At 33.0% G+C, this 24,494-nt stretch overlaps 3 protein-coding genes, 1 long non-coding RNA gene and 3 other non-coding genes across 9 annotated transcripts; 3 read left to right on the plus strand and 4 right to left on the minus strand.

The window, feature by feature from the left end:
* The first annotated feature begins 3,071 nt into the window (after window positions 1-3,071).
* On the plus strand, window positions 3,072-3,784 carry LOC149515851 (uncharacterized). The gene has a single exon (XM_089740987.1). The coding sequence runs from the start codon at window positions 3,171-3,173 to the stop codon at window positions 3,498-3,500; it is 330 nt and encodes a 109-aa protein (XP_089597113.1). The 5' UTR covers window positions 3,072-3,170; the 3' UTR covers window positions 3,501-3,784.
* Window positions 3,785-7,170: 3,386 nt separating this feature from the next.
* Window positions 7,171-7,986, plus strand: LOC111297722 (uncharacterized). Its single transcript, XR_016326063.1, has 3 exons — window positions 7,171-7,297; window positions 7,395-7,457; window positions 7,848-7,986. It is a non-coding gene; the product is annotated as an uncharacterized LOC111297722 (long non-coding RNA).
* Window positions 7,987-8,746: 760 nt separating this feature from the next.
* LOC111295959 (small ribosomal subunit protein eS26x-like) lies at window positions 8,747-11,098 on the minus strand. The gene is made up of 5 exons (XM_022889840.2): window positions 11,019-11,098; window positions 10,817-10,909; window positions 10,614-10,698; window positions 10,372-10,505; window positions 8,747-8,988 (listed from the first exon to the last, which is right to left on the minus strand). The coding sequence occupies exons 1-5, from the start codon at window positions 11,019-11,021 to the stop codon at window positions 8,917-8,919; spliced, it is 387 nt and encodes a 128-aa protein (XP_022745575.1). The 5' UTR covers window positions 11,022-11,098; the 3' UTR covers window positions 8,747-8,916.
* Window positions 9,405-9,507, minus strand: LOC149515852 (small nucleolar RNA snoR99). The gene has a single exon (XR_016326386.1). It is a non-coding gene; the product is annotated as a small nucleolar RNA snoR99 (small nucleolar RNA).
* Window positions 9,667-9,768, minus strand: LOC149515853 (small nucleolar RNA snoR99). The gene has a single exon (XR_016326387.1). It is a non-coding gene; the product is annotated as a small nucleolar RNA snoR99 (small nucleolar RNA).
* LOC149515854 (small nucleolar RNA snoR99) lies at window positions 9,935-10,037 on the minus strand. Its single transcript, XR_016326388.1, has one exon. It is a non-coding gene; the product is annotated as a small nucleolar RNA snoR99 (small nucleolar RNA).
* Window positions 11,099-11,285: 187 nt separating the features above from the next.
* LOC111295958 (uncharacterized) lies at window positions 11,286-23,799 on the plus strand. Of its 3 annotated transcripts, none has more exons than XM_089740988.1 (20): window positions 11,286-11,699; window positions 11,826-11,967; window positions 12,583-12,914; window positions 14,236-14,317; window positions 14,403-14,694; window positions 15,364-15,422; window positions 15,730-15,819; window positions 16,255-16,346; window positions 16,574-16,672; window positions 16,781-16,858; window positions 18,014-18,098; window positions 18,184-18,242; window positions 18,348-18,417; window positions 18,579-18,670; window positions 20,170-20,232; window positions 20,342-20,408; window positions 21,889-22,152; window positions 22,541-22,657; window positions 23,198-23,350; window positions 23,497-23,799. In XM_089740988.1, exons 1-20 carry the CDS (start codon window positions 11,299-11,301, stop codon window positions 23,551-23,553), a joined length of 2,694 nt encoding a protein of 897 aa, XP_089597114.1. In that variant the 5' UTR covers window positions 11,286-11,298; the 3' UTR covers window positions 23,554-23,799. The 3 variants fall into 3 exon arrangements, with proteins under 3 accessions (XP_089597114.1, XP_022745573.1, XP_089597115.1); XM_022889838.2 differs by having other exon boundaries at window positions 23,513-23,799; XM_089740989.1 differs by lacking the exon at window positions 16,574-16,672 and having other exon boundaries at window positions 23,513-23,799.
* The last annotated feature ends 695 nt before the right edge of the window (window positions 23,800-24,494 follow it).

Genomic DNA, 24,494 nt, shown 5'->3' on the forward strand with positions numbered 1-24,494 from the left:
ATAATTATAAATCAGAAAGTTAAAGGCTTCTGCCTACCAGCGGGACAAAACCATTGCCAAATGCATTCAATTGACTCCTCAAAATCCACAGATTTTCTGCCTTAATTTCTTCAATGACTTTTGTTTTTCTTAATTATTTTCTTCTGAAGGATAAAGATGGCTTTTGCCTCCCATATGATTTTCAAGTCCAAATCTTCTTCACTTTCGGTAGAAACAGTGATCAAATAAAAAAAATAATTCATACTGTTATTGTTATTTCCTGTAACTTTTTAATTTCCTCTGATTTTATAACACAGTACTATATATAGATTCTTCATAATTGAAAATCTAATTTATCTACGTTGAATTGATGCAAATGGAAATGCTTTAAGATGATCCAGTAATTAGGGAGTATTGTGAGCTTTAATGCACCAAATTAGAGCTATTAATAGTGGGGTTTGACTCATGTGCCGACATGATGAAAATTATGAAATTTGATTAATACTTTGCGACCATGGCATTGCCATTGGCTTTGCCATGTATTTGGTAGGTGAAAACTTCTTAATTATTGACTTTAATGTATATATATAAATAAACATGTAACAAATGAAAGTCTTTCCAATTGAATTAATGCAGTCATATTCAATTATATATGAATTTGATAGTAACATTTTCTGGGAAAAGAAACGATCATGGAGAATTAATAATATTGTACGTGATGACCATCATGACAAGTGTAGATCAATAAATAAACAAGTAGAAGTGGTTGGACGAATTTATTTTGCAACCCCAAACAGGTTTTTTTTTTTTTTTTTCAAATGTTACATCTATAAATAAAATTAAACAACATTTTTAATTGGTTTCGCCAAATCGGGAAGTTTCTTAACGGGAAACAAGCATGATTTATTTCACATTAACGCGGTTTTAATTAGTTTGGTCCCCTCATAGTCCAAACATACTTGGCTATATATATATATGGCTAATATTTAATAAGCTTGGTGTTGGTTTTGGTTTTGGTGTTGATGTTGGTGTGCTCATCCATCTTCCTTTGTCTTTCATTTTCCTCGTACTTACGCTAAATTTGTATGTATTGAGTGTGAAATTCATATGTATATAGTTTTTTTTTTTTTAACTGATAATTTTTTAGAAGTAGAAATATTTAATTATTATTGATTTCCTGCTCATATGTACTTAATTTGTTTCCATCGAGTTTGAAATTTATGTATCATCTTTTGAAAATAATTTGTATCATACTTTCATTAAAATGGATATATTATCAAAATTGAAACTAATTAAACTTTTTGATTCCTCGAAAGTTTTTAATTTAGATAAAAAAAAATTAAGATTTTTGTTATGGGTATTTTTAAATTCAAATTATATATTAGTTATCGCTCTCGATAAAGATTATTAGTAAATAACTAAAAATATTTTAAAATTTTGAATCGATTTAATATATCAGATTGACTTAACATAAATAATGATATTTCAATTCGACTACATCAATATTTTACTTTACAAATTTTCAACCTTCACCAATAAATTAAGACTTTTGGATATTATTTTTTTCATTTCCATTCTATTTTTTTATCTTTAATTTTCTTCTTCTTTTGATCACTATTGTATCAACCGTAAACTTAAATGTTTAAGTGTAAATGCAAAGAACTCTTCTTATCTTTATTTTTTTTATTTTTTATGATTTTAAGATTTTAACTTCTCAAAGTTCGACACTAACAATTTTGTTGGATAAGAATGATAAAATGAGATAAAGATGAAAAAAAAAAGTTTAATCTAATAGTTAGATTTCATGTAATAATAAAAAAGGGTTTTCTATGTAGAAAACAAAAAATGCAATTAAGTAGGAAGTAAAAATGGCATTGTTTATGCTGGCATTGCTTGCATGGGCATTGGTCCAGTCCAGTATCAAAATACAAGGTTAAGCCCAGTTAAAGTGTGCGTGAATTCAACCGCCAAGGCAAGGCAATTGTACAGTTGTCTGAAAAGGAAGAGTTTTGCGGTGGCGTGGGAGAGAAGTCAGTATGGAATGCGTGGCATGGGAAGTCCAAGTGCGGACCAAAAGCCTGACGTATTTCCTTACATTCTTCATTCCCCTTCTTACCTTCCCCACGCCATCCCTATGCTCCAAGTCCAACACGTGCTTTTTTTTTTCTTTTTTACTCTATTAATGTCAAGATTTTGAAAAATATTTTCACCATTTTTTTTAATTTAATTTGGGATAGGAATTTAAATGTAAAATCAGATTGATCAATAATCAATAAAAAAGAGTTTTAAAAAATATACATGATTTGAGAGTTTAATTGATTAATTAATTACCAATTAACCAATTTCAATCCAATTAACATTAAATGTTTATGTTGGGTTGAACTTGAAATTAGTAAAATTAATTTTATATTAATATAGCATATTCTTTTGATAATTAGTAAAGTTAAGACTTAAATATAAAAAAAGTTATGAACTAAAATTCAATTATCATTTTTCGAAAAAAAAAATCTTTTATTATTTTATTATAATTAATTAAGTTTTCAAACATTTATTTTATTTAATTGAACTCTCACATATTGATTTTTACATTAATTGATGGATTAGATGAAAATTAGATGTATGCCACATGATTGTTAGAGCTATTAATTAATTTATCCAATTAAAATTTTAATTAAGTGAAATAAAAATTTAAAATTTTAATTTATTGTAATAAAAATAATAAATAAAAACTTGATGATAATTTAATTTGAATTAAAATTTCAAAGGGTTTTTTTTTTTTTTTTGTATATTTGAGGCTTAAAGCATAAAATTAATTGAACATGGCATAAAAAAAAAAGAGTTTCTACTATATTCCTAACTCAGGTGACCACTCAAAGTTACCTTTAGTCTCGTTTTTGAAAATCGATTCTTTATTAGTAAACGTTGATCATATATTAAGACCAATTAAAGAATAATATTAAGTCAATGTAACGTGTAGAAGCAGCGCGTAAATTACTTCCATTTTCTCATCACTCTAAAAATCCAACGACTTTGTCAACATTTCATTTCATCTCTCACTCCCTCGCTCCCATATAAAAGGGCCTCGTGAGCCGCTAACTCATCAATCCAAACCAAAGATTTGTCTCTCTACAACTCCATCTTCCATCAATTCTCTTACCTTTTTCCCCTAAGTCTGCCTCTTAGAACCGTTAATGGCTACCCTGAAGATGAATTTCACAGCAGTTGTTTTGTTCTTATTCATCTTCACATCTAATTCGTTCTCTTCAGCTAGGCTTCTGAATGACTTCCTCTCAAATGGCCTGGCAGCTACAGAGCCAACCTTGATTCTTGCTCTTCCCGTTCACGACGAATCGGAGCAAGATCCCAAGCCACGAGTTCTGCCATGTGACCATATGGTTCGCATCAAGAACTCCGATCCAAGACTCGCCGGAAAGTATGGACCCATGATCCTCAGCATGCTTCCCAAGGGAGACATCCCACCGTCTGGACCTAGCAAAGGAACCAACCAAGTCAAAAACTAGCCAGTTAAGGCAGCAAACATCAAAGCTTTGGTGTCCCATGCATACTCTCCTCCATGAATTTGTTATTCATTTTTTCTTTGTTTTGGTCAGTCATAATTATACTTTGAATTTTTGTTTCCTTTTCCCCAGTTTTTGCAGAAGTGTTAGTTTCTATACTAATATGTAAATAATAGAATGATTACAGAATCATTATAGCATAGGGTCTCAGAAATTAAGGAGTTTTGTTTTGTACTTTTAATATTGATTCCATCAATAAAAATATAGATTAATGAGCTCTTGATACATGGGTTTAATGGATTCAATCTGATTAGTTGTTTACTCCATCCCACTTGTTGTAAATGTCACTTAATAAGATGGTACTTAATATTTTCATATTAGACAGATAGCTCCTTTTAAAAAAAAGAAAATCAATTATTCATGACATTTCTTATGATTTTATATTTCTATTTAAAAAAAATAAAAATAAAAAATTCATCAGTTTTTCAAATTAAAAATTCAAACTTAAAATTTTTTTTATAAAAAAATAAATTTTAATTAATTAAGTTAGTCACTTATTAATAATTTTATATTTGTATTTGAAAACTTACGAAGGGAAGAAAAAATGATCTCAACTTACTTGAAGCTAACATTATACCATTAAAATTCAAAAGTGAAAGAAATTTGTGTGTCGATGACATTTCAAATTTTTTATTTAAGGTTTGACTAAATTAAGTCGGCTAAAGCAGGCCTGCCATTTTTAAAAAAAAATTAAAAATTTTATACATACTAGTATTTAAATGTTTTTAATTATATTTTAAAATTAAAATTAAATAAAAACTTAGTTTTAATAACTTAAAAATATTGATCTAAATTTGAAATTTTATTTTTTGTAAAGCAAAGCTCGAATAAGGTTAAACTTTTTAGTTTCATAAATTAAATATGATAATTCATATATTTTAATCATATAAAATATTAAAATTTAGATATCTATATCATATTTTATAAAAAAATTATATATTATAATTTATATTTATATGTAAATATAAAATATATTTTTTTTATTTTGTTAAATCTTGATATTACTATTGTTAAATTTTTAAATAATATTATTTTTATATTTTATATTTATATTATATTTTAAATTATCAAATCAATAATAAATAACCCGGCTTATGGATTGGTATTTTTTACACTTATACCCTCAATATTATCAAATTTGAATCATTTACGCGTGTGATATTGCCAGTATGGTATTTTTCCATTTAGATAATGGTATTTTCCCAGAGGTCCGACAAGGTTAGGCGAAGACAGCTTAGGTCTTGGTCCACAAAACCAATTGTGGCTGCTGTAAGAAATAGACCATTTATTATTTGAATGGCTAAGTCTTATGGCCATTCCACCAAACGGTTTTTCTTAACTCTCAAGTAAATCTAAGTCTAATGCAAAAGTCAAAAATCATTCATGTAAACTCAACCCTTTCGGTTCAAGTCATTGCCGCCTCAATATGGTCTCGCATGATCTTTCCACGAATCTATCTATTTGTATCCTTTATTTTCTTTCTTCGTAAAAATTGATGTTATTATGTTGTTATTGTTGGAATTTTCTATTAAAGCGAAAACGTATTTTATAATTAAATTAATATAAAATGAATTATATATAAAAAATAATATTTAATGTAATTCGATAAAATCAATTGTAAATATTTTTAATTTCATGCCATTAGATTTTTTTTTCTAACTTTTATTCACATTCTTGTAAACATCTTTCACATAATGATTATAACTTTTTTTTCATAATTTTAAAGATTAAGACTCGTTTCATATTTTTAAAGCTTTATTATTTAATTATTAAAAAATTTTATTTATTAAAAACTCTTATTCATTAAAAATATTTATTTTTAAATAATTTTTATTAATAAATAATTTTTTAATCAATAAAATTTTACTATAATACAAAATTGATTTCCACTTAAAATTTAAATAATTATTTAATAAATCTTGACACAAATTTTTATCAAAATGTTAGCTTTAAAAAAATCCAATTATATATCATTAAATCAAACATTAAACACAAAATTTAATCTCGAACTCATGAAACAATCTCAATTTTCACATTTTTTAGTATTTAATTTATAAAATATCTTTTATCTCATATAATCTAGTGTTTTCTTTGACTTATGTCCTTACAAACTTATCTCCAACGTAGAGATTACATAATAATTATAACTCAATCTCAAGTTCTAAAGGTTAAGGCCCACTTTATATTTATAGAGCACATTACTTGATCACCAAAAATTCTTATTTGTTAAACCCTAAACACTTCCTTTTGAGTGGTGAATTATGAATTTTAATATGTTCGTGTGAAAGTTGTTTCACGTAAACTTATATGTTAGATTGGTTGAAATCTCACTAGGTCACTAATATAATTTTAAACTGAAATTAAAATTGATTTGGATGCGGGAGAGAGCTCAATTTTGCTTAATTGAGATTCACAAAAGTGTTGCCCCTATCTTGTGCTTTTCGATGCTGCTTCTCAAGCTTTGAACGGCCACTTGCACAAGAAATGAGAAAAAATTGTTGTCTACCTCTAGAAATTGAAATTATGAAATTTAATGGACCGACCTCGTGTGTGTGTATATATATATATATAAAGATGAGAATAAAGATTTTTTTAACATATAACTCAAAATTGATTCATTTCAATTTAGATCTAAATACAAAATTAAATTGGAATCACACTTAAACGATAATTATACTATCAATTTCGGTATGTTACAATATGATATTATAATAATTACTCATTAATTGATATTAATTAATATAATTCGATATATAATAATTTTGTTAGTCTACTAATACGAGATAAATACAACAAAGTAGTTATAATATTCTTTCAAGCCCTTGTGTGCTCCAACATGAATGAGAGTTTAGGCATCATAATTACCCGTATCATTGAACACTTTCTGTTTTATTGGTCTCTGCTGGGATAATTATGGCCGTTTTTGTGTACGTATAGTTCATTAGCAGGGGACATATGTTCGTCCGATGCCGCATGCGAATGAGCTTGGTTCGCGAATCCTTATAGGTGGTGCTGTGGGGGAGGCTTCTGTGCTGAGCTATCGTGTTACCTCACTTTTTTGGTACTACTCTTACCATGGACCGGTTTGTAGAGTAAGCTACAGGACAGCAGGTGATATATGATTGCAATTGTGTTAAAAGTTACTCCTCTATTTGTACTTCTCTGCAGTTTTCATATTATTGACAGGGATTATGGTTTCATCTGCTACTGTAACCGCTGCGGAAATTCTCAAGCAGTGTCATGGGGTGAACTTAGTCAAATCAAATGTCCTTGCAGTAACACAAAAGTATAATCTCATTGCATTACATGCTTACGTCATCATTTGTGTGTGTGTGTGTGTGTGTGTGTGTGTGTATTGTGGCTTTGTGCTTTCCTTTCCTTTTCTTTTTTTTTTTTTTTTTCAGTTCTTCCTTCCTAATCTTGAAGCATCCCGTATTGTGAGCAATGGCAAAACAATGCTGGATTTGTAGACCCACTTAATCATTGTTTCTGCTTTGTGAAACTGAAGGTTTATGCTAAATTTGCTGTCAATTTTTCTACGATGATGCATCACTTGTTGTGTAAGGCCCTCTCTTGACAGGACCTCTTCATAGTGCGGCTTATATCAGGGAAATGTCAAATTTAGCTGAGCAGTGGGATGGGTGGGAAATAGTACAGGAACTGTTCTAGAAGGGCTTCTGAAACAGATGTTGGAAGAAAGTGACCCTAGATTACCATTTGGATACATCAAATTGGATGAGGTCCCTCGCATGTTTTTTTTTTTTAGCCCAAAATATATACTTTTATACTTGAATTGCCCTGATAATTAGTTAATGATTTTCGATTCAATTTTGTCAGGTGGCAAGTCGTGCACAAACAAATACCCCTTCCATATGGATTATCATGAACACCCATCACAAGGTCTTCTACTTCTACCTCTGTTCTGTATTCACAAGCATTTGAACTACAATTAGGCAGCAGAGAATATGCTTTGCCTCTTATAGACTTGAGATTATCATGAGACCTAGATGATACTTGCTTTACGATGGGGAGGGTGTTTAGCAATAAAACAAAAATCAGAATAAAGCTAGGTTTAATGTTTAGAATGACCTGTAAGACTGTTTAGCACAATGGATCCCTGATTTCCATTCGGTTCTCTTGATTCAATATTCCCAAACTGTTAAATTGGCTGATTGAGCCATCTCTAAAGGTGATTTTTTTGAGGTAGGATAATACTGAATGATTCTAGGATTGTTAGAATGTTTGTCTCGTTGCTCAAAACCAGCAGTCAGGTGGGTGTTTTTGTTGCAGGAGGGATGAGCTGTAAGTAAATCACACACTACCTCCAATACAATCAAGACAGACTGTCCAATGGCAAGATGAATCAGGATGGCCAAAAAATTAGATGGGTGCCGAAAATTTCAAGTTTTTAAGGCATTAACCATAAGCCTGTAACAGCTCTGGAAGTGGAAGTTGCACCTAGTTCCTTTGCCTGCAGCTGAGAAGTGTGGTCATGGATGCTCATTTGAAGAAGAAAAGCGCATTGCACTTTGGCCTTGAACCTGGGAAGCCTTGGACAGGACATTCTGATTGGATGGCTTGAGTTGTTCAGGCTTAGCTTTGGGTCAGCTTTTGCCAGTCTTGCTTTGTTAGAGAGGTAGGAATCAAGTACGTAATAGAACGAGAGAGAGAGCGGCAATCCAGTTTGTGCTGATAAGTCATCAATCCACCACAGTGGAATCAATTGAACCTAAATTGTTGAATTCTAGGCAATTTGAATGAGTTTGTCTCAGAAATTGTTCAAATCATCTAACCAGCTCAACATAGGTGAAACACATTCTAAATAATTTGTATTTAACGAAATTCCAATCTGACGCTTTTTCAATAATGCTCTCAACATTGCCTATTTGCGACACTAAAATTGTGAATATTAGAGATTTAGAAAACAAAATCTAAGTTCTCTCTAATACTTTCAGCATAACACATTACTGGTAACCCATGAAACCCCTAAAAACAAACAACTTTAACTCGTGTAACTGGGATCAACCTCTGCACTCTCAAATGCTATTTGTTCCATATATGCATATATACACATCATTTCAAAATCTTTTAACACGAGGAAATACAGTTTTTATGTGAAAAAAATGACCTATACCACAAAGGGCAAGTGACGTTTTAAGAACAAGTGAGAATTATTTTGGAGAACCATAAGCAACTAAATAAAAATTGAGATTCCAACTAGTATTCTCAACAATTCATAGCTTCACAAAAGTGTCAAATTACATTAAACTTTAACCAATCAAAACCTTCCTACACAACTCCAAGTCCGCAAAATTAAAGTCATTTTAAAACAAAACAAACATCAGGAACTTCAAGAGCCTTAAGCACGAGCAGGATTGGCAACACCTGGACGAGGAGCTTGACCAGGCTGACCAGGCTTTGGCATATCATCCTGAACAAATGAAGATCGCATACTCGATTAATGAAGCTTCTGAATGTGAGTAAATATTCAAGAAACATGAAAACAGGACCATAAACACAGAACCACGATGAGTATCACAGATGCAAACCTCTCAGAAACCTAAAGCTAATGGAACAATAACACCTATTTCAGTTTGATTCATGAATTCATTGCTACATGGAAAAACTAAAAAAGAAAATGGGCAATTGTACATATAGTCCCACAACCACACTGTGACAATCAGCAATAGATAGTCCACTTTACATAAAATTTGTCTTAGCCAATGCATTATTCATTGATTTTTGAAAATAAAAAATCTTCTGCAAACAAAATATGAATCAATTTAACTTCAAGTCTTTAAAATCCCCTACACCAAAGGATACCTGCAATGTATCATCTAAAGGAAACCATTTTCCATCTTATAATGATCAGCATGCCACCAAAATAGGCAACTGACAAAGTGATTTAGATGGATATTAGATATAAGGGACCAGTTCATCCCTAAAGCAATTAAAGTGTCAGCTAAAGGGGCAGACGTGCAGTCCCTAAAAAATGCAAAGCACCACTATGGATCACAATCTGAAAAGTAGGAGTCTTCTAAGTTTCAGGCGTAGCTAATTCTACCATCCTTCCAGATGACCCTCACATATCACTTAAATTAGTTCTACAGCAGTTTCCATCCCATAATGATCAATAAGCCACAAAAAAGGCCACTGACAAAGTGATTTAGATGGATATTAGGTATAAGGGACTTGTTCATTCCTAAAGCACTTAAAAATTCTGCAGAAGGGGCAGACATAAGTCCCTAAAGAATTGCATCCTATATGAAATAGTAGAGAGAATTATTCTAATGATGGTCATGGATCATAATCAGTAAACTGTTGCTAAAACTCAGTCTTATGGATGATTTCCATATATAAGTTATACCATATTCAAGGCATTTCCTATCCCATAATGATCGATAAGCCACCAAAAAAGGCAACTGACAAAGTGACTCAGATGGCTATTAGGTATTAGGGACTAGTCCAACCCTGAAGCATTAAGCATCTGCTTAAGAAGGAGATGAGCAGTCGAAGAATTGCCAAAATACATTTCTATCATTCCATATATAAAAAGAACCACTCTAACAGTGGTCATAGGGCAAAAAATCTACAAAGGAGTTCAATAGCTTAAACCCCATAACAACCCGATGCTAGATGATAACAAAAACATACGTTTAGTAAGATAATTACAAAACTTTATCATAATAAAATCATGAGATACAATAAAATGATAAACAATCCAAGCAAGGCAAGAGGAATCACAATTTATTCACATCAAACATAGATTATTGACGGTGAAAAGCATAAAATTATGGGTTATAAAAAGATATACCCTGCGTCTGATGAAGCGCTGTGGTGGGTCACGTTTCCTCCTGTCAGTGCGGGACCGGACCCTCACTACGTGGGAGTGGATCGCACAAGAAACACAGTATTGCATCTTCACATACAGCTTAGGCAGAGTGTAGGCTACATATCATTAACCAATGCATCAGCAAATAATATATCCAAATATATGCAATAAAATGAGAAAGGAAGTTCGCCTATAATTCAGAAATTAAATGAAATGAAAATTACTGTCATAGACGCAGGCTTCCTGGACATCCCTGACAGCAGCTTGCTCCACTATATTCCTCACAAGGAACCTCTTGATTGATTTATCCTGTTACATTCCAAACAAAGAAAAAAAACAAATAAAAAATAATTCTTCAATAGAAATTAAAAAAAAAAAAACAGAGAAAAAACCAAAGACCCAGATGAGAAAAACAGATGTAAAGTACCTTGGGACAGCATTTTCCACAGTTAGAGCAGCGAATGAACTTGACATGGCCACGGCCATGCTTGTTGCGGCCACCATTCCTACGTTTGAAAGTCTACAAAAAAAAAAAGAAAAGATCCGACCAAAGTGATCAAATTTGTGAGAAAGATTAAAGTTTGAAAAAAGATCCAGATGCAAAAACAGAGATTAAATGAAGATCTAACCATAGTTTGGGGGATGAGGTGTAGGTTTTGGAGGCTCTCTGCTTCTGCCGGCTAGCAACTAGGGTTTGGTGCATGAGAGCAAGAGTAGACTTACGAAAAAATGTTGCTTTTATAGTTGGGCGATTGTATCCGCTGAAGCCCTAAAATTTCACTTACGGCCTTGTACTATTTTTATTTTCAATTGTACCCTACTTGTTTTACTTTTCACTTTTTTGCCAAGAGTTCACTTTTAAGATTTAAATTAGGGCGGGTGCGGGTGCGGGTGCCGTCTTCTCTAAACATGAGTGGAGACGAAGTTAGAATCCTGCGAGGCTACGAGCTCCGCCTCCTACGCTGCACCCTCCGTCCTCCACCGTCGCATCCTTCTCCTCATTCTCCACCGTCTGATTGCAATGCCTCAGATTGTCCTCTCAAGGCTCTCATCTCGGACATCCTCATCTCCATCGAGACTGGAGACTATATTGGAGCTCTTTCCTCCAAGGCAGCTCGACTCGTCCTCGACTCGCCTGAGTCCGAGCTATCTGAAACGCCCGAGCGAGCCTACTTGGAGTTACTGGATCGAATTCACTCGTTTTTATCCAACGATTCCGTGGATGATTCCGCCAAAGCCTTTAGAGTCGTTCTTGTTATGTGCATTGCTGTGGCTGCCTTTTTCTACTTCACTCAGAGTAATTTGACTGGGTAAAGCTTCACCTTTTACTTGTTTGAATAGTTAAATTAGAAAATTGGGAGAAAAATAAACCTTGTTCTTGTTATTTTGTGAATATGGAATAACTGAATTTGAATTGAAAATTAAAAAAAAAATAGGCCAGTGGAGGGATTATTGAAGCGTCCTTTGCCGATGAAGGCGTGGTGGGAAGGTGGTGGAATGGAAGAGTGGGAGAATTGGGCGAGGAATGAGCTAATGGCTGCTGGCTCTGATTTGCTTGGCAAATTCTCTTTTCTCCAGGTATCTTTCATTTCTTATTTGTATTACTTTAGGTATTTGCTTTTGTTTCTAGAAGCAAAATGTCAAAAAAAAAAAAAGCGTTTAAATACAAAATAAATTAAAATTTTTTTTTTTTGCAAATAGCAAAATGCGTGCTTTTCCATTTGTTTGCTCGAATCTGTGTTACATTTGACCTATTTTGATCATTTTAATAATTTTAATCTAGGCTCCCTTTAGGCTTTAGTTGTCATTGAAACCTACAAGCAGTTTTTTTTTTTTTTTTTTGCTATTGCTTTAGCTTTGTAGAAAATTCTGACAAAGCAAGTGTAGAAAATTCTGACAAAGCAAAGTGGCAAGTGTGAAAAATGGCAATCAAGAGGAGCCTTAATCAAAATCACAGTTTTCATACAAGGGGAATTGTTTCAAATTAAGTGTGATCACTGGTGGCTTCATATTTGCATCTTATATGGTTTTAGAATTTTTTTTTCTCATATATCATAGTTTATTCTCTATCTAAAAATGAAATTTTGCTACATGGGTACTTTTGGTGTGAGGGTCTAGTTTCCTTATCGCTGTTCACCTTGTGTGATCTGTTGCCTTTCATTTTTTATTGACATAATCTCTTTTGTTTTGTAGTACATTGTTTTTGCTAAAATGTTGCTTCTGAAGACAAGAGACTTGTTATTTGAAGCAACTATGATGTCTACATTTGGAATTAGAAGCATTTCCTGGTGGCTGTTTCGATTCCTACTTTTTCACCAAAGAATTTTGAGTGAGCGGTCTTCTTCTTTGTTTGACTTATTGCAAGTATTTATGGGTGAGACTTTACATCATTTTGGAACTTTGGAAAATGTGACAAGTTATTGGGGTGCAAAGTTGCTTGATGGAGAAGTGACAACTATTGTGTCAGTCGTACATTTAGAAGCAGGAGTGCTGGAATACCTTTATAGCCGACCTGATCCTTGCAGGTAAGTTCTCTTCTCAGGGTAATGACTTTTTTTTTTTTTTGTGGACTCATTGCCAAATTGATCTCCATTTTGAAAGATGTCGAGTAGAGTTGATAGGTGCAAAGGATACTTTCTTTCCATATGTGAATGCATTCTTGTCTTTTAGCCTTGACTCATATGCCAACAAGGAGTTGACTCAATTAGTGAATTGTTTGTGTTGATAGTAAGTCATCTGGGATTTGAGTTTTACCAGTTGCCCCTCATTGGCACTAATCTAGAATGCATGTACTCATGTAGGGTATAATATATTATGTCCTAACCTGGTGAAGCAATGTAATGTACTTCTGTGTTTTAAGTGCCAAAAAGAACACTTGATACGGTTTTGATTCTTTGGTTCTGTACATAGTGTGGGGGATTTAACAATTTCAAGTTGAATGTTCTGCATTTTAATATGATATTTATCTTTGCTAGGAATAGCATTTGAATAAATCTTTTTATTTCGAGTGTTAACATTTGGTGCAATGTGTGAAATAAAAGTGCACTCATCTATTTTCATTTTGTTGATTAAATTTCATTTTCCATTGAAGTTAGTAAACTGTTCAATTATGGTAGAAAATATTGTGAGGCAATATTCTCAATCCATGAAATTCTACTAACACATAAGTGTTAATTATATTTTACCTATTTATGATTCTGCTATCCTGACCAAATTATTTTTCATCTTCACTTCCTCAGACATATGACTGTGTGATGCATAATATGAACTACAAGTGGTGAATAAGAGGGTTTACACCTGATAATATCACTAGCTGTCCGTTTATGGAAGGATTAAAAAAGATTATATACGCTCAAAGGCATAAACAGTGTCAGAGCTAGTTTATAAGAGTATAAGAATCCAACTTTCTGTTTGGAATCAAGTTTAAGAAACAGATCAGTCTGGTTACAATTGAAGTGCAAGGGTGGGGTATTATGTCCACACTAAGATGCAAAGGTGCTTTTTATGTATATATATGCATGCATGTATGTATGTATGTATGTATGTTTGTGTGTGTGTGTGTGTGTGTGGGTGTGTGTATGCTCGTGTGTGTATGTGGTTGGATACATATATGTTCAATATCTGATTTTGATTTTACCATTTGAAGGGAAGTGAATTTATTTAGACTTGTAATCTTTAAAAATCTTGTTAATTTTAATGCATAAGCATTGCTAACAACCTATGTGTCAATTCTTTAATAGCTAAAGGACTACTCGAGCTTTCTGATCTGAAGTTGTTTTCTTTTCCCTTGTCGATTGTGGAGATAGATATGTCTTAATCACTTCAAGCTTGTTTTTGGTCGTGTAGGCAACATTTTGAGTCAGCTTTAATGGCAGCTAGCCTTCAGCTCTCTGTTACCGGGGTCCTTGGATTACGTACTGTACATCAGGTAAATCAATGAAAATAAATAATAACGCTTTGTTGGAAATTCTTTTTCTGTTATTCTTAGTATTAGGTGCCCTTTATGGCCTTAGGTAGAACCAAAAGCCCAAATGGTATTGGTTACAAACAAAAGCTCGAAGAGTAGTAATGATACATGCACCTCATCAAGTCCTGGCTTGAAGTCATATTGTTCGAGCATCCACAAAGACTCTGACATATTTATAGCCCCAAAACTGTTAGAGAATGGTAACCATTGTGGAAACAATGGACAATGCTTTCAAAATTGTGACAATGCTGGTGCCCCTTTAACGGCAGTACAGCAGGCTGTGGTCTTAGCCCAATGCCTTCTAATTCTATCAAGTACCCGACAAGATGAAATGCAAGGTAAGATGCTCAAAACAGTATCTGGATGAAAAATTTTGCTAGTATGAGTTTTCTTTTGAATTTGTAAAATGAGATACGACTTGCATATCTTTTGAATCTCCCTCTTTCTGAAGAGGACATAATTGTAATTTTAGCTTGAATAGCAATTTTAAGGCAGATTTTTTTTAATTAAACAATGGACAATGTTTTGCATAATGTTGTTATTGAACTAAGGACAAAAGGTCAAAGAGCACAAGTGCTTTAAATATTGTTTTCATTGTCAGATAAATCTCATTCTGACTCCCTTTTTTTTTTTTAAATTCAAATTGTTTTGAAGCCATGCATTTTCTGTTTCAACTAAAATCAAGAAATATACCCTGCAAATCAACTCTTGTTGCCCAAACATTAGCTTCTTTTCCCAGATCCCCTAAGTTATTTCTATGCACCCTTAAATTAGAGTACTGCAAACCTGATCATTATTCAAATTAATTCAATGAATTCTTCCTGCTTTTTTCTTTTCTTAATTTATTAGGCTCCATTTTATCTTTTGTTTATGAAACTTGTGTAGGCATATCATGAGACTTTTTTATTTGTAACTATTTTGTCTATTCAGTTCATAGCACTGTTAGGAAAAATATTTAGGGTATTTTGCTTGGTTTGCTTACTGATTTACCGCACAATGTTTTTCAGGATGGGATATGGCTCCATACATAGAGGCAATTGATTCTCAGCAGTCGTCATACTTCATCGTAAGCTTACATATACAGTACTATCCACTTAACTATTTCAATTAAACACATAATACAGTGTGCCAAAAAAAAGATGACACAGGAGCGTCGTGCACTGTTTTAATCTTTAATAATGGAACTTATTGAATGAAAAATCTCATTTCTAAAAGATTTTGCACCTTAATCACGGGGCTTGCTTAAATAAGCATGTCACGGAGGAATATGTGTTCTTTAATTGCATATATGTAAATATATTTGTAAAAGAATGTATGTTTGTTCATGTATCTTGAACTTTATTCAATTTTGTGCATGCTTTCACTCTTTTCAGTTACGATGTTTCTGTGATATTTTACGGATTCGTTGGGAGTCAACTCGCAGTCGCACAAAGGAGCGTGCATTTCAGATGATGCATAACCTGGTATGAAGGCCGTCCATTTGTTGATGCTTTCATGGTCTCTCTTAAACATATTGTTGGTTTAGGTTTTTATAGTTGGTTGCCTTCTATTGTATTTTTATATGTTTTTCTATAACTACAATGGACCATTAGCACTTATCAAGTATTTTACACTTGCCATATTACATACTAATTTCTATGAATGTTACCAATGGTTAAACCACCGACTTGGTCACCTATTTTTATTTGTTGTTTTTAAGGCATTAAACAAGATTGCCTTTAGATATTTGTTGCTTTTGTTAACTTTGGGTATTTATAAGATTGATGCTTCTTTAATTACATCTTTTTGTTCCTGAAGTTATTCCAAGTGCATCGTGCTTTCAGTTTTACTATGTTGAGGGTCCTTTTTCTGGTTTGGAGATAATTGCTTCATGACAAATATACATTGCATTATTTCAGGTTGAGAGGATTAATAAGGCTTCTCTTGGAGTTTCACAAAGGCTTCCTTTTTGTTATGTCGTTGATATCCTAACAATACCTACTATCAGAAAGTAAAACTATTTCTTTCTCTTTCTTTGAGTGACCAACAAGACTGATATTTTTATTTTTTATTTTTTTTTCATTAAGTGCCAGCATATTACCATCTTCCTTTCTTCTATAGAGTTTGTTCTGGATCTATAACCTGTCTTGCTCAATACAGCTAGTTGCTTTGTTAATTCTATATGCTGTTCTTATGTTATATAGTCTTCCTTTTATTTTGCTTTTTGTTGTATTGTAGGGAATATGGTGAGCTTTTAGTTAGCTGCGGCTTGATTGGAGAGGCAATTAAAATTTTTGAGGATATAGAGTTATGGGATAATCTAATAGAATGCTACCGGTATAATGAACTAACAGCTGTTGTTTAAGTCAATATCTTCTTTTGTACTAATCATTTTCTTTTTGTTGCTAATTTGAATCTCATGTGGAATGTGACACAATTAAACAGCCTGTTAGGAAAGAAAGCAGCTGCTGTTGAACTCATTAAGACAAGACTCTCTGAGATGCCCAATGACCCAAGGTTATGGTATGTTGACTAGATTTTTTTATTAGTTCCATCATTTTATATTTATGTATCAAGTTAAATTTTGTTTGGGTGAGATCTGATTTCTTAAACATTTTGATCTTTTGATCCTTTTTTTTTTATTTTTTATGTTATCTATCTTCACCCTGGTTTTGTATCATTTTGTTTGTTTTATACTTTGTGTTTTATAACATTTTGAGGAGCTTGTTGTTTGAAAGATGATTCCGTTAGGTAAGATGCCTTAGGCCCCACTTGGCGTTGTGAGGGGAGCTATGTTTGATTGCCATTATTGAATTTAACTGCAAACATGATGCCAAACAAGGTAAATCTTGTGATAAAAACCTTGTTTGCAATGAATTTTTTCTCAATGCAAAAGCAAGTTGGTAACTGCTTTTGCAACTGCAGTCAGTTTGCTATCAATTGCAGTCTTTATTGCAATCACATGCCAAACTAGGCCTTAGTAATCTTGATTCCTGTGCTTGAGTTGTTTTTTCCTTGTCTTAAATTGGGTTAACTTTATTGGCTTTCTATTTGCCAATGATTCAGTTGATCATGTATAAAACTTAGATTTAGGTACTTATTCAAGTTTTATAAAACATGAAAAGAATGTATCTTCATTGATATGCGTGTTTCCTTATTCCTTTTCAACTTTTCATGAATTTTGACCAGAATATGTTGAAGTCATGTACATTTTCTTTGAGTCAATGTTTTATTGCTTTCACTTCTGTTTTTGGTTTTTATATTATGGGGTACCCTTGCCCACCTCCTTCCCTTTCCCTTTTGTCTGTGTGATGAAATGTATTCCTCAACTTCTAAATATATTCAAGAAAGAAGAGTAGGAAAAAAAACAAAAAAGAAAATTTTTTATGCTTTCTGTGGAGTTATTCATATATCAATTTTTACATCTTCTCACCATATCTATAGCTTTAGTGCCTTAAGGCTTGAGTTAGAGTGCTACTCATGTAGCATATTTTTAGATTTCTCATTTGTCTTATAAAGTTGTTTCTAATTTGTTGCTATTGTTTTATTTGTGTATGCATGGATTTGGGGCTTATATATGTAAAAAATAAAAAAATCATGCTTTGGTGAGGCAATTAAAAACTTAACAACATTTAGGTTTAGCATAATATGTCTAACATGCAATAATTTAATTTCTAGGTGTTCATTGGGTGACATTACAAATGATGATGCCTGTTTTGAGAAAGCATTGGAAGTGTCGCATGATAGGTCAGCCCGAGCTAAGGTGATTTATATTTCTTTTAATCCAATGGGTGGTGTTATGTTTATATCTTTGTCTTTTTACATTTGTGCTTAATTTTCTGTGTTAGCAATCTCTTGCCTGTAGCGCGTATGCTAGAGGAGACTATCAGACAGCTAAGATACTCTGGTATATTTTCTTGATTGCCATTACTCTCGTTTATGTTATAGTATAACTGATAGTTTTTCTAGATTACAATTTATTTGAATGGGCATTAAGTTATTCTGAAATCAGGGAGTCTGTCATGGCCTTGAATTCTTTGTATCCGGATGGATGGTTTGCTCTTGGTGCTGCTGCATTGAAGGTATGAAACATTTTCATCTTTATTTTTCATGTTTGCACTGATTGTGGTGCACTTTGGAGAGTATATATGTAAGGCAAAGGATTTTTTCAACTCATGTCAAACAGTTGGATATTTTCTCTGTTCACGATATTAGAACTTATGCTTATGCTCATGATACTCAGGCTAGAGATGCTGAAAAGGCCCTTGATGCTTTTACTCGTACTGTTCAACTTGATCCTGAAAATGGGGAGGCGTGGAATAATATCGCTTGTTTGTATGCTCTTTTCTCTGTTGTTTTATATAATTTATTTGTCATATCTCTGTCTCATATATACGTGTGTGTGTGTGTGTGTGTGTGTGGCTGTGTGGCTGTGTCTATGTGAATGTGTGTGTGCCTAATTTAAAACTGCCAATGACTTGGATCATCTATATGCTGATTGGGTGATTTGCCTTGTTGGAATTCTCCAATAAGGTGGGGGTTGTTTTATGTTTTCTCACTTGGGTTTTTAGGTTTCCTAGATTACCATTATATCCAAACTGTATCAGTTGCATTGCATCTAAAATTATGCCAGTAAATGAGAGTTCACTTTTCTATTTGTCAAAATGAATCTACTAGTTTTTGTGTGATTCAAGTAGGTATTTTCTGGCAAAAAAAAAAAAAAAGCTACAACTTTTTTTTTGTTGGTCAAAGTCAATTGATAGGATCTTTTCAATGAAAATTCAAAGCATTGACCATTTTGATTTTTGCTTTATTAGTGCATAATCATTTCATCAACTGAATATTGATGCTTTTAGTGCATTCAATTCGGTGGTATCTTAAAGATGATTCTATAGTTTTAAGAGCAGTTGGAATGCAGTGAGCAAATCTATTTAGCCAAAATGTTGTATCTGTTCATACTTGGAATGTTTGTGTACTCTGCCATCAAGAGAAGAGGTTGGATGGTTATAGTTTGATTTTGTATTGTTAATCACTATTATATAAAAGGAAAGGTGATAGGGAAAATAGGAAGCCACATCCCCAAATGAGAAAAGACATTAAAAAAAAGGTGAACCCCTTTTATCTTGTCGCAGACCTTTATCTCCCATCAAATGAAATATGGAAGTGTTCTTCTTCTGTGTGTGTGTGTGTGTGTGTATTGTAAGTTAGTGGAGTATTTTGCCATATGGTTACAAATATTCTTGATCTCTGCTACATGTAATTGAGAGTTTTAACTTCTAGTTTAATAAGAAATACTCGTATCTCAAGTAGCAATATGAACCTTTTTTTTTTTTTTCCAAAGAGAAATATGGTCCTTACAATTGGAATTTATCTCAAGTTTTTTGCTTGGTTGTATGCTTAAAGCTACTATTGAGGAAAATTATGATTGGGACCAAACTATGGAAGAGTTATTTCCCAGTTGAAGAAGGCATTTGGTTTGAAACCAAAGAAAACCATTAGAAAGTTTCATGGAGACCTCTAAGGAAAGAGAATGTGAGCCGTTGGACATGTAGGAGTTGAGACATGCTTCCTTTTGAGGCTGGGAAGGCATAAGGGAGAAGATTATATTTTAGGACTTGTGTGGAGTTTAGATTTGTATATCAACTTCTCTAACCATTAGTCATTGAGATCCTGTCTTGTTTTAATCTAGATCTATTTGGTTTTGTATTTTGCATGTAGATGGTGGAGTAAGGTTAATGATATAATGGTATCATTGATAATAAATAGTTCTTGAACATGCAAAATTCATGTGTGGGCACTGTTAATCACTTTGAACATTCTCTTTGACCATGCAGGCATATGATTAGGAAGAAGAGCAAAGAGTCCTTCATTGCGTTCAAGGAGGCCTTGAAATTTAAGTACTTTTTTCTACCTAATTTGTCATGTACTTGAGAACTCTACTGAATGGATGTGTTTAGAAGTAGACCTTTTATCACTCTACTAACCAATAACTTGATTTGCTGACAGACGTGACAGCTGGCAGTTGTGGGAAAACTACAGTCATGTTGCTTTGGACGTTGGCAATATCTTTCAGGTAATCTTGCCCATGCAGTTTGTTTTGAGCTGCTTACTCTTGTTAGGGCTAATCAGTTTCGACATCAAGAAATTCATCTACTTGGCCCTTCTTAGAAGTATATGCTTATTTTATATGAAGCTTTATTGTAAAAAGTTAAGAACAGAAGAGAGCAACAGTTGGATGCCTAGGCTTCTTTAAATATACTTAACTCCAAATAGAAAGCTAAACTAACAACCTTAACATAAAACAAAACCCCATAGGATAAGAAAGAGCCCAACTAAGATCCTTAACCCCAATATAAATGCAAAATGTCAATTAGAACCTAAGCCTCAAATAATTGGGAAATAAGCAAAATTCTAAAATTGCCTACATTATCTAAAACTAAGTGGCTAAATCTATAAGAAAATTACAATGACGCCCATAAAATACAATGAAGTAATAATGAAATCTTAAGTAGTTTAATCCGCTAATTAGCCTCTTTGCTGTCTGCAGCAGAGAGATGCAAAAAATCTCACATTTAAATAATTATGAGTGACCTCTCTTACTCTGAACTGAGTTTGGTCTGTCTCAAATTAAGGTATCTTCTTTGGATTTTAAGGGCATAATACTTTTAGCTTGCTGAATAATTGAAATATCTTTGCTGACAGATTTGTCATATCTGTTTTGATTTTGAAAATTGTTAATAAGTTTGGAGATATGTGAATCTAATGAATTGAGAGGCGAAAGGGAGATGTTTTCATTTCAGGCTGATCATGTGAGCAATGTAGAAGGAAAATATGAAAACATATATAATCTAAGTAAACATTCTCCTGTCTCTTTTTTGTCCTAGAACAAGTTGAGCTTGTGCTTGACATCCCAACTAGGAAGCCATAGTTGATACTTTCCCTCCATCAAATTATAAATTATAGCACTTTATGTTGCAACTAACTAAACTTTCATTCGTTTGTTGGTGTCCGAGTGTTTGTTCCTCTTTTAGCTTAATTTCATGCCTGTTATGTCCCTTTAAAAATTGCAAGCTAGTTAAACTCCTTAATGTATCTTCATATAATCATGATCTTTTAGTTAATGTTAATCCAGCCTAACTTGTGACTATCATCCTGTCCATTGAACCTTTATAAAAAGGTTGTTCTTCTCGCAAATACCAATATAAATTGGTTCTTTTTTTTGAGATGCTAATAAGAGCAAATAAAAAGAGACAACTCACCTCATCTGAAGTTAGTTCACAAGCGAGGTGGTGTATCTTTTCCATCTGTTGTTCCAGTTTAACCTAAACTAAATTACTAGATTATAATGGCTAGATGGAATTGCCTTTGATAAATTTGGAAGTTTTCATATAGCTAGATTTATGTGCTAGAATTCCTAATCTGCGTGTGGTCTTTTCCTTATTAACTGTAATTAGGATAATTATTGCAATTATTATTGTGATTATACTTCAATTTATCCTTTTATTTGTCTATCTTTCTGTTTATTTTGCTATCTTAACATTATCTTTTTGTAGGCCCTGGAAGCTGTTAAGATGGTGTTGGCTGTGACCAACAATAAAAGAATTGATGTTGAATTACTGGATAGAATTATACAATATCTGGAGGAAAGTTCTTCACTTAGTCACTCAACAGTGATCAATGGTGATTATTGTGCCAATAAAGTCTGTACAGGTTCACGAACTGGTTCTGTCAATAAATTAGCAAATGCAGAGAAAAATATAACAAAGTCGCGAGAAAACGAGCATTTGGTGGAATTTCTTGGGAAAATTCTACGACAGGTTTTTGATGTTTTCATGATTGTTTTTATGTTATTTTCTTTCCTCAGAAAATCTATAATAAAGTTTCTCACCATATGGATCAAATTAATTGGTGCCTTTATTATCTCTTATGCTTAAAGACAATTGTCAAGTGCGATCTGTTGCTGCTGATCTGGATGCATCTATGCCTTGACATAACGCCATGTGCAAGCAGTAGTCTGACCATGCAAAAATGCTTTGGTCTACAATATGCTTCTGTTAAAGTTTTTTATTGTGCATTGCTAATTAACTGGACGCCATACTCTTTCTGTATGTGTTCCAATTGTGCACAAAGTAAATAGGATGATGCATAGGCCTAGAAAAAATATCAGCATTATATTCAATATATATTAACTCTTGTCCTGTGCAGATAGTTAGACATGAGAGCAATGCAGAGTTGTGGGGCTTATACGCAAGGTGGCATAGAATTAATGGTGACCTCACAATGTGCTCCGAGGCACTCTTAAAGCAAGTCAGATTGTATCAGGTATCTGCATTGAACATCTAACAAAGTCATGCATTTTGCTATCATCCATATCTTACTATTGCTAGATTCTTTTGGGCCTCTTGCTACATTTTTTTCCAGGAAGCATATCATCTTAATAAATTGTGCGTGCATAGAAATGCTTAATCATGCCATTCTGTTAAAATAAATTTTATTGTAAGATTTAGGAATGTTGGTATGAGGAATTGTATTCCCTCTGTTTTTACATTCTTACTCAGAAGTAATCTTTGATTTTGTAATATTGAACAGAATAATAGAAATATTATACCAGCTCTCTTCTTCCATAAGGCTTTTTTTTTTTTTGGTTCAAATTTATGCATTGCTTCCCTTTGGGCTTTTTGTGTCTCATTTTTCTTTTCCCTTTTTGTTTTTGACTGCAATCATATCCTATCTTTTGACAAGTTCTAATTATCCAATTAGAAAATGGTCATCATCCTTTCTATGATGTCTCTCTCTGATGGTTTTAAATTGCTTTCATTTATACTTATCACTGTATGATTGTCATGACTCTCTCTCTCTCAGGGATCTGATTTGTGGAAAGATGGAGACCGCTTTAAAAGGTTTGCGCATTCATCCTTGGAACTTTGTAAGATTTACATGAATATTTCTTCCTCCACTGGTAGTCATCGAGAACTCCTTATAGCGGAGATGCACCTGCAGAACGTACTAAAACAGGTAAAAGATAGCTGTATTTTTAATGTGCAAGATAAATTTTGTTTGTTGCAGCATTTTCCTCATTTATCAAATGTGTGTTTTTATGTTTATGTCAATCACTATTTTATTTGTTAACTAGTTTGTAAAGATATAACTGATGGGAGTAGAATTGTGGGTTCCTAGGGAAGGAGCTTTTCAGGCATGAAAGAATTCAGGGATCTTGAAGCTTGCTTGGATGAAGTGAAGATGAAACTCAAATCAAATTCAGTGCTTGCTTAAATGGAAAATTTCTCAAGTTTCATGTATCATCCTAGTGTTGTGCAATTATTATTATTGTTTCTTTAAGCGTAACCATAATTTATGCTGATCCTAACTAATTTGTTAGATAAGCAACGTATGCATTGCACTGATTTAATTTATGCTGGATTTGCAACGTTTCACATTATAATATATAGCAGACATTTATAGAATAGACATTTGCATTTTTCTTGTGATTTTATCAATATTTTAGTGCCTTTCTTCATTGTGACAAATAAAGAGTTTGGTAGCTCAATTGTCAAAATTGAAATGACAATAGTATTCATTGTGAACATACAAGTAATGCGATACTACACAAAAGAATTAAAACTAGGACATTTAAGTTGTGAAATAGTAAGTCCAAAAATGAATGATATAAGGTCTGTTATTCATTGTGAATTTATAGTTGATAGGTCCCAGTAATCCCAAGTGAACGTGCACGCTACTTTGCCAGGTGAAGTGCAACACATCGAGAAATGGAGAACTGGCCTGCAAGATCAGTCAAGGCCTGTCACTATTCTCCAACGCTGCGCAGTTAAGCCTGTAACAAAGAAAATTTCGGTGGAAGTTCACGTGTAGTAGAACTGAAGAAGAGCTAGACCAGTCAATGTTATCCAACGCCACTGTTAAAGTCTGAAACACAAACTTTTCACCAAAATGGAGAACTGAAGGGCAGCCAGACCCTCGTTACTGTACAACGCCAGACCTTCTAAGTTCTGTAACAAAATCTTTTTCATCAAAGGTCCAAAATCCAAATGAAGAACTGATCCATAGCCAGGCCAGGCCGTCACTGTTCTGCAACGCCCTGCAATTGAGCCTGTGATAAAAACGTCTCACCCAAAAGAACTAATATATTAAAAGAAGCGTT

This window comes from Durio zibethinus, chromosome 12 (genome assembly GCF_047325235.1).
Source record: "Durio zibethinus cultivar Kanyao isolate XHJ-2024 chromosome 12, ASM4732523v1, whole genome shotgun sequence".
NCBI classification, from domain to species: domain Eukaryota; kingdom Viridiplantae; phylum Streptophyta; class Magnoliopsida; order Malvales; family Malvaceae; genus Durio; species Durio zibethinus.

Excerpts from the sequence above, each read along its gene's own strand:
- LOC149515851 (XM_089740987.1), top strand. The coding sequence starts at position 3,171 with ATGGCTACCCTGAAGATGAATTTCACAGCAGTTGTTTTGTTCTTATTC.
- LOC111295958 (XM_022889838.2), top strand. The coding sequence starts at position 11,299 with ATGAGTGGAGACGAAGTTAGAATCCTGCGAGGCTACGAGCTCCGCCTC. Across the intron at positions 12,915-14,235 it reads AGCCGACCTGATCCTTGCAG|GCAACATTTTGAGTCAGCTT; the intron begins GTAAGTTCTCTT and ends TTGGTCGTGTAG. Across the intron at positions 16,347-16,573 it reads ACAATACCTACTATCAGAAA|GGAATATGGTGAGCTTTTAG; the intron begins GTAAAACTATTT and ends GTTGTATTGTAG.
- LOC111295959 (XM_022889840.2), bottom strand. Across the intron at positions 10,699-10,816 it reads GTGGAAAATGCTGTCCCAAG|GATAAATCAATCAAGAGGTT; the intron begins GTACTTTACATC and ends GGAATGTAACAG. Across the intron at positions 10,506-10,613 it reads GGAAGCCTGCGTCTATGACA|CCTACACTCTGCCTAAGCTG; the intron begins GTAATTTTCATT and ends AATGATATGTAG.